Genomic DNA, 9,999 nt, shown 5'->3' with positions numbered 1-9,999 from the left:
TGCATGGCATTCTTCATTCTTGCTTGTGGAGGGAGGGGGACCCTACACACCCGACTCTTTTGTCCACTTGACCCCCGCTATGGAATAACACATCATGCCCCCAAGTGCTAATGCTTGCCTACTCGATTCATATATATCACTATAAAACCCCGGTTACGTTACTTGCATCATTAGAGCAACTCCAACAGTCTTTCTATAATTTCTGTATTATAGGAAAGTAAAAATTAAACTTTTAGCCTCTTTTTCTTCTCCAATTCAAACAGATTCTTTATTTTAGAACAATCTCTAAAATCTCCATATGCTTCCTTAAAATTTTAGAGTTTGTTGTAAATATAGGGAATTTGGTTTTCTTTTTCCTTACTTTCCCTAAAATAGGGATAGTTATAGGGAACCTGTTGGAGCAAAAGAGTCTTGTTTTTCCGTAAAGTAAAAAAAAATCAAAATATAGGGAATCTGTTGGAGTTACTCTTACTATCCTATTTTTTTGGGAGGGTTTTATTCCAAAGAAGTAACAAATTTAAATTTGTTCACCACCAATATTTTTGTGGTGATACCACCATTCAATATTTTTTTTCCTTTTAAAAGAGGATTAAAGGATTTCACTCCTACCCTCACCTAGTGATACCATCATTCAATATAAAACTGTCATGTGTTATAAAACATAATTATAGTTCATCATGATGTTTTATTAAAAATATATATATAACTTAAGTATTCAATTAATTTTAAATGACGTGACAAGATTTAATAGAGTAGTGATATCACCACAAAATAAAAGTGATGAGCAAATTTGAATTCGTCTAATATCATGATTTACTAGTTGTAACCGGCGATGGCAGAACTAGTATCGAAATTTAAATTAGGCTAAATCTCAAAGTAATTTTTATTAATTTTGAATAATTTTTATTTCGAATAATATGAAAGAATTTTTTTTAAGATAAATCCCAATTACACTCAAAATCTCAAATACTAAGGCCCCGTTTGGGATTGCTTCGCTTTTATAAAAATCAGATTTTGTTCAAAATTTTAGGTTTTATTGTATTTGGTAAATAAATAAAAAACAACTTTAATTAAAAGTTATAGGTCACTGGCAGCAGATTTTAGAAGTAGCTCAGAGGTTGCTTTTAGAAGCTGTTGTGGATCAAAACATGCTCTGCAGTTGTTTTATGTACTGACAACACTTTTAAAAATATTATTTACCAAACACGAAACTGTTTTAATTCACAGCTAATTATTCTCACACACAGCAACAACAGTTTTTTTTTAAAAGTCACAGCAATCTCAAACTAGCCCTTAAGATAATTCAATAATTCATTAACTGAATAGTGAAAGGAGAGTTTTCCATAGCAAAAATTCTACGTACAGTCAAAGCCGTCTCACAAGTGTTGGAGGCCATATGCGACATTGAAGATATGCCTTCTTTACGCCGTCTAAATGAATATATCATTGAAATTTTTGTTATATAAAAACAAATATGAATACAAAATTATTTATATTTTTTCAGTTTTTGTTTATTTTGGGTCTCTTATCTTATATTATATTATTTTTTCACTTCTTTAAAAAAGCAAAAAAAAAAAAACAAATAAGACAGAAAGAGGACTAATACTTGTTAACAAAAATTCAATTAAAACAAACAAAATTACAACTGAGTTATTAACAAAGATAAATACAATACTTACTCAAAAAACATAAATAAATGAAAGAATGATCAAGGATAAATGTAGTATCTACCAACCAAAACAAGAAAATTGGAGGAAGGAAAAGGAAGATAAATACAATACTACCCAAAAAAAAAAAAAACAGAAATAAATGTAGTATCTACCAAAAAAAAAAATTGAGGAAGGAAAAGGGGTCCCCAAAAAATAAAAAATAAAAGCGAATGGCATTCAATGAAAATCAAAATCGTACCACTAAATTGGAAAGAGAAGTTTAGTGCCAACTGAACTATAAAACATTCACGTTGTGCTTCATATTTAATAATTGCACTGAGAATACTCGCCTAATTACACAACATCTAAGCTAGCTTTGGATACAGTACACTTAATTAATGTATCGATACTCCTTGTTACATGGCATAATTTTACATATTGGTGTCATCTCTAGGCTTTAATTATTTTAAGAACTAATTTCATTTTACCTTCCTGACTTTTACATCTTAAATCAGTTATGCCCAATGCACTTTTAGTTTCATCACATATACCTATGTGCTCTCCAATTTAATCAATCTTGTTCAATTATTAGTTTCTCCGTCAATTATTTTATAAATTGAAAACATGACTCTATTGGGCTCCTTATAAAATAATGATTCACTAATGTGGAATGCAAAATTATATCGTTAGTGACGCGAATTTCAAAATATATTACATTATAGTAGGCAAAAAAAAAAGATCGGACAAGATCGGCTGATTGAACTAGTAAGTATGGGGGTAACCGCAATGAAATTATAAGTGTAGGGATACAAGAATTTGGGGTATAAAGGTCATAGAGGTAAAATGAAACTTTTCCTTATTTTAACTTGTTACTTAGACTCTAATAAATAATTTATTGTCAAACCAAAAAAGAAAATGTCAATAACTATAATTCATTTTGAGATAAAAAAAAATCCCTCTCCAAACCCTGATTTTTCACCCAAAACTATGACTGTATACTTATATAGCACATGGTTTTTAGCCAAAATTTTATGTTCTTCATTTTTCTTTTTAATTCATTTTGAGATTAAAAAAAAATTCCCTCTCCAAACCCTGATTTTTCACCCAAAACTATGACTATATAGCACATGGTTTTTGGCCAAAATTCTATGTTCTTCATTTTTCTTTTTACCTGAAAATAAAGATTTTTAAGCACTTCTCAAACTGAAACGGCTCAAAAATTTAGAAAAATAATAGACAATCTCATCTTGCTCTCTATATTTAGAAGCGATATATCTAAAAGTTATAATGGAGAGTCATTTAAGAGTATGGTGCAGCTGCTAAAATTGATAAAAAAAAATTAAAAAAAAACTAAACATGCTCTCCAAAATAGTTAAAGAGCCAAAATATAGTTTGCTAAGTAAAAATTCGATAGTTATGCAACATATGTTATAACTAATAATTACTCTTCTATTTTAGATTAGTTAAATTTTATAATCTAGATATGTGTTTGGTTTACCAGTACCTGTTTGATCATTAACTCATTAATATCTGATTTAAATTTGAACTAGACGTAACGTGCAAGACACACTAAAACTAGATGTATGGATGCACCTGAAACACTGAATTCATTCTCACTTAACAAAAAAAAAATTAAACAAAAAGTGAGATATACAAGATATGAATTGAATCAACTATTGAGGAGCAGAAGAAAGATGTCAAGATCGAGGGCGTACTCTGACCATTTAGCGGATATTTTTTGGGCAAAAATTTAGCTGATTTCTTCATGTGTTATTGGACTTGTAGATTTTCGTGGTTATATATGAGAAACTTCCTACTGAGAGGAATTGAGAGGAGTGAAATCATATAAGATGAATTTTATGGAAAATTCTGCTAATTTTATATAATAATTACGTCTTCTTTTCTGTTATTGGCACTATTGCATCCCATCATTACCCGGGGAGGTTAAAAAATTACCATGTGTTTTTGTAGTTGTTTCGTGCATGATTCATTAAATTCAACTAACTTGAATTTGTTGATGCTCACAATTACTAGCTCATTATACAAAAATTTTATCTACGCTATCTTATATTCGAAAGCTAAACTCACTCTAAAATGAGTTAGAATCTTACATGTTATGAGTAAACTTTTAATTAAAATTTATCATTCTATTACACTTTTTTTTCCATCGATATCATTTATGGACAATAATCTATATTATTCCATACCATTATCGTATACACTAACATAACTCTCGAAGAACTAACATTACCCAGATCTGATCGGTCGCACTTGACTTGGATGGTCCAGATTCTGCCCCTCTTTGGTGATAAAATGGCAATTATGCCCCTCACTCATTCTCTCTTTGCTTTGTTAGCACGCAAGCTTTACTAGATGCTTCTGATCTTACTGCACCGCATCCAAGATTTTTTTATTTTTTATTTTTCTTTTCATTTTCCTTTTATGGGCAACTGGTATTTTCTTTATATTTTCCTGGGTTTTGCCTCACCTCCCGTATATACTTAATGGTATGATCTCCATGAAAAACAGACCCTAAGTCTACAATTTAGAATATATTCCCTCTACTAAGATCACCGGTCCGTACATAATTTTGTTCTTTAGACAATTGTTCTTGTACTAGCTCCATTGACAAGAATACTATATAGTTTATACAAACAACAACAAAAATTTTCTAAAGTTACGCATGATTTTAATCGTACCAACTTTTTATTTTATTCATATGTTTAAGGTTAATGAACACACTAAATCATGAAGGTTGACTTGTGTCAACTTTTGCTCTGCAATAAACAAATTCAAGTTATTGACCATTGCAAAAGCTCTGCTGGCTAATCCTTCTAGACGAGGTAGAGAACATTAGAACAAGAACAATAATCTTTGGGGGAGTTAGTATTTTATTTGAGAAAAGAATTACTTTTGTGATTAATTAATTAATTAAATTTGTGATTAGTGGAAGTTGTGGCTGGGGTACTTCTCCAGAAGAAAATATATAGCAAGGGAATGGCCACTGTGTGCAAGTCTGCTAGAGCAGTGTCTCTTGTCTCTCTTATTTGAGCCCGAGTCGTCACTCTCACGCGGACACACGGATAGATATTATTCATCTCCATAAAATCAAACAAAATCAGAACCAAATATTCTTTATTTGTTTCTTCTTCTTCTTCTTCTTCTTCTTCTTCTACACCTTTCACTCTTTGATTCCACTCACCACAAACCCATGTGAACAACTCCCAGTTGGGTTTTTGCTTCTCAGTTTGTAGAACAAGAGTTTCCTGAAAAATCCGCTCTTTTTTTTGGTTCTGTGCCTCTTCACTGCTTGGAGAATATTGAAACTCTACAGAAGTTCTGCGTTGTGTTTGTGACTGGTTTCGATGAGAGTTCATATCTGGGTCTGAAAAATATCCCACCCCTACTTTGCCTTTGTGCCTCTGCACAGTCTCAAAAGGTTCAAAGTCAGTCAAGGCCCAGAAAAACCCCATATCTCAGATCCTTATAAAACTACTCGTTTTTCGTTTCCCACCATTCAATTTCCACTTCTCCACCGAAATAATCCAAAACCCACTTCTCCATCTTTTGGTTCTTGCTACTATTCACACTTGATCAAACAAGCTTCTCAAAAGTACCCAAGTCTCTTTTGCTGTTTAATTAGGTTTCTGCAAATCAAACCCCACTTGACCAAATCCTCCAAAAACACAAGCGCTGTTCTATCTCGGCCTCTTCAAAAATGCAAGACCCAACAACGTTCCAATCCATGAAAGCCCAATTCCCAGAGCAAGAGCAGCTGAAATGTCCACGCTGTGATTCCTCAAACACCAAGTTCTGCTACTACAACAACTACAATCTGTCGCAGCCTCGCCACTTCTGCAAGAACTGCAAGAGGTACTGGACCAAAGGTGGTTCCCTCAGAAACATTCCAATAGGCGGTGGAAGCAGAAAGAACACCAAGAGATCGTCTTCGGGTTCGAAACGTTCTTCATCGGCTACTAATTCCTCATCATCAACCCTGTCAAGCTCAGCAGCTGCAGTTGCAGCAGCAGCAGCAGCTCAGAACCAGGATCCGCAGCCGGACCGGACTCGGCTCTACGGCCCGAAAATGGATCCAGATAATCCGATGCTGGATATTTCTGGGAGCTTCAGCTCACTGTTAACATCTAATGATCAGTTTGGGTCTCTTATGGAGGGTCTGAATCCAAATGGGTCGGGGTTGAAACTGATGCAAATGGGTGAGTTTGGGGAGAATGTGATGGATTCATCAGGACATGGGTTGAATTCGGATCCGGGTTTGGAGGTCCAGAGCAGTGGGAATCCAGGGAGCTATATGGGTTTGCAAAGTGGGGATTCGAGCTGTTGGAATGGGAGCAATGGGTGGCCTGACCTTGCCATTTACACACCAGGTTCAAGTTTTCAGTAGATAATTAGATGAATGCTTTCCATATATATTAGTCTACGATATATTATGTTTCACACTTGGAAACTATGATCGATTGTGAAGAGAAATGGAGCATGAATGACTCTTTAGGCTTAATGCTAAGCAGCTTTAAGCTTTAATTTTAGCATTTTCTGAGGTTATAGAGAGGTTGAGAAACACCAAAGTCCACAGAGCCATACCAGTAGTGTTCCATATGTAATGGTTTGTTTTGTTCTCTTTTGTGTGGTTTTTGGTTGTATCTGATATAACTTAAATATGAATGACCTTTTCTTGTTCTCTTTCACCTTTTGAGGTCCCCCTTTTATTGAGGGATATGACTCTTCATCATCTATCCTTCTCCATTATATTATATATGCATTTACATCACAAATTTAAATCATATGCTTGTTAGATTGTAGAGTGTGCCAATTAGCCCACAATTTCCTTTCAAATATGATATCTTCTGCTAGGATCTTGCTAACCTTCTTTGATCTGTCTATGCATGTGCTTGTGACTGTGTGACCAGTATGCACTGTTTAGTGTTTGGTATGCATGTTTGGTTTTTTGTAGATTGTGAGTTGAATATGGGATTTGACATCGTGTTGCTTAAGAGAATGGTATGATTTGATTTACCCACTAGTATATATAAATAGATGAAAAACGTTGTATGGGAATCTGTCTATTGTTTCTCAAATGTTAAGATTGTTTGAGCAGCAATAATAGAAGAAAAAGGAAAGGATATTGTTGATGGAGTGGGAGATACAATGGGGGGAAGCAGAAGTGCATAGTTCAAGTTGCATGTTTCAACTTTGTCTTTCCAGGGCTAGACAAAGTTAAACTTCCTTCATACTGGGATATCATTTCTTATTCTAAATTCTCTGCTTTGGGGGTCATTCTTCACCACTTGCCAAGGGTGACCTTTATTATTCTAAACTTTTTCTTATGGACCATATCTTCCACAATCAAATATAACATACATGTGTTAATAATCAGATCAATGTGAATAATGCGAAAATCAAGTGCTTTCATAAGAAGAACTATTTTAATGCACCGGCGGTGTAAGTGAATTAACAGATTCAGTAGATTTCAGTCGTTGATATTTGTAAGCAATTGTGTTTTAATAACCAAAAAATATACTTGATGTTATCTGGCCGTTCATTATTGTTTGTTTGTGTAAGTGCACCGAATACTCTTGCTCTTTTATTTACAGCAGAAGAGATTGAACTTTGATGTGTTCTAATTAAACTTGAGTTAGGTATTTGCACCCCTCTTTCAACCTCTTATAAATGCTTTGGATCAAAGTGAGAATTCAAAGACCCTAGAGAGAAGAATTCAAATCTTAATTTGACAAGGTGAGTTAAATGCAATTGAACTTATAGGTTGAGGGATGCAATGCTTGCACGTTAATTAATGTAATGAGTAAATTCCAATCCAATAAGTTGAATCATCTAGCGCTCTCCTTCACATATGACCCTACACAACGTTGGTGCTTAATTGGATATAGTGATTGTCTAAATGGATAACCACGTCCTCCTTTTTACTGAACACTAGACTACTAGAGAGATGGGATTCGGTCACCTTGTCGAAATGAAGGAAGAAGTTTCATTTTTGCATTTTGTGGTCCCATGGAGTTGGACCTGTTTAATTTCTTGTAGTTCTATTCCAATTATTTTCTTATTGCTTTTCTCATGATTGGATTTATATAACTAGTACCTAACTGAAAGCAAATTTCTACCGGCATTGCTTGTTTGATCATCGCAAAAACATGCATGTAACACTCTATTGGAGCAATAACTTACTTGATGTAAAATGATTGATATAAAATGATCAAATCATATGTAACATCTTTCTTTTCTTCATATATAACGAAGGATTATGAATCGTTGATTGATGTAAGATTCATTACAAAGTTCACACCAATAAGAGGTAATTACTTATACTTGGTAATCACGTAAACAATTAAATGATGCTAATCTCATTAGTTATTACGAATTAACCATCATTATCACTACCGTAGCTGCTATTCTATAAACTTTGTTGGCGAGAAATGATATGGCTTGTGTTGGTCCACATTCCTAAATGAAGATGACATTGGAAGCTAGTCTCCGATATAAATAAATGTGAATCTGTTTTGGGGTCCTTGACTTTGAGTTTGGCTTCTACCATTATGTCAAAGTGCCAGCCAAGGTGGAAGAGAAAGGAAACCAACACGACGCTTCCTTGCCATATCCGCATTTAATGTTCTTCAATATCAACTTCAAGGAAGCAAGTGTGGATGGTGAGCGAGGCAGGTGTGTTGGCCTCGATGAATAGTGCATTCGATTGAGGAAAAGAAATTTGGATGTACGATGGGGATGAATAGACTTAAATTTATCTCTTTATAAGAATTTCAATTGATTTTAAAAAAAAAAAAGAATTTCATTTCCACCATCTAAGTCAAAATGTCAGATACTGTTTACAAAAAGTCACCGAATGTCAGTTGGCAGATCAAGAAATTGATCCGTAAAGTGACCTTTTATGAACAGTATCTGACATTTTGACCTAGATGGTGGAAATAAAATGCAAAAAATAGTGAATAGTATTGATCTGTCAACCTCAACGAGTGGACTTGCTCTCAATAACATGACTTGAAACTTGCACGAAATAAAGTGAGTTGAACTGTATAATTAAAAAGCGGCTCATTTGCATGTCAACCAATCAAGACTCATTTAATAAATAGGTCATCTACACGTCAACATGCTAACCCAAAATCAACCATTGTAACCCATTTATAAAAATAAAAAAATTGAGTCTCGTCGTATGAAATTCATATACAAAACCGATTAAAAAAATTAATCTTTTAAATATTAGGAATTTAACGTATTAAATGAATTAAGTAGTGAAGTTATATACTATTATTTTTTTACATTTTTTCAATTAAATATCTAAAATGGTGGAATAGAAAAGTTTAATATATATATATATATATATATATATATATATTTTGGTTGGATAAAAGTTTAGGTAAGAGGGAGGCTACCCTACACTACCAGGGACAGGGCAAACCTACGACCTCAACCCAACAGGACTTATGAAACTGGCTAGTGTCCCAGCTCAGCCCATTGGTATGGAATTATGCAGGACATTTTCTAGATTGCCCACCAAATGAGAGATTGTTGATAGCGGGGATCAAACTTGTGTAGGGATGACAAAAATCTCCATCGGGTAAGGTACCCATAGGGTCTTCGACCCTAATGAGGGGAAATTCGGGTAACGGGAATGGAGATCCCCAGTATTCGAATTCTGAAATTGGGTACTGGGCGGGAATGATATTTTGATTCCCATCCCCATACCCACCCAAAAAGAATTATACGAAATACACACACACACACACATATATATATATATATATATGTTTGTTTATTTATTATATATATATTTTTGATATTATTTATAAATAAATATTTATGTAAACTTCATATTTTTGTCAATATTTAAATTCTGTTAATAAATATGTTCAAAAAAAAGAATATTCTTTTAATAAAATATCTTTATCAACATGTTAATTTTCCTTGATTGAAATAAAAAATTTATTTTATTTTGATGTTCAATTTTAACTTCATATTTTACAATCCATAATTGTTTGTATAAATTTTTATATAATAAATTGGTAATATTGTTAATGAGAATTGAGGCGGGTATGGGGACATAATCCCCAATGAAAACGGAGACGGGGAATCTCCCGTATCTTATTTCAAGTTCCCTCTTGCCAATTGAACCAACTCTCATCGGCAAATATCTAAAATAGTGGAATAGAAATGTTTAATATTTAAACACAACACAAACCCGACATATTGACAACCCTCGTACGTTATTATTGAGTAGCTTACGATCTTCATGGTGGTATTAATACCCATCACGGCCATCACCAAAAGGTTCCTATTCTATTTTACTAATTAATTTTAGCCA

At 33.5% G+C, this 9,999-nt stretch overlaps 1 protein-coding gene across 1 annotated transcript; it reads left to right on the top strand.

The window, feature by feature from the left end:
- Window positions 1-4,612: 4,612 nt before the first annotated feature.
- Window positions 4,613-6,355, top strand: LOC112190884 (dof zinc finger protein DOF3.1). Its single transcript, XM_024330390.2, has one exon. It carries the CDS (start codon window positions 5,368-5,370, stop codon window positions 6,052-6,054), a length of 687 nt encoding a protein of 228 aa, XP_024186158.1. The 5' UTR covers window positions 4,613-5,367; the 3' UTR covers window positions 6,055-6,355.
- The last annotated feature ends 3,644 nt before the right edge of the window (window positions 6,356-9,999 follow it).

This window comes from Rosa chinensis, chromosome 2 (assembly GCF_002994745.2).
Source record: "Rosa chinensis cultivar Old Blush chromosome 2, RchiOBHm-V2, whole genome shotgun sequence".
Lineage (NCBI taxonomy): Eukaryota > Viridiplantae > Streptophyta > Magnoliopsida > Rosales > Rosaceae > Rosa > Rosa chinensis.
This window is presented reverse-complemented; position numbering and strand designations above follow the sequence as displayed.

What these genes read in the sequence shown, in the direction of transcription:
- LOC112190884 (XM_024330390.2), top strand. Translation starts at nt 5,368, where the DNA reads ATGCAAGACCCAACAACGTTCCAATCCATGAAAGCCCAATTCCCAGAG.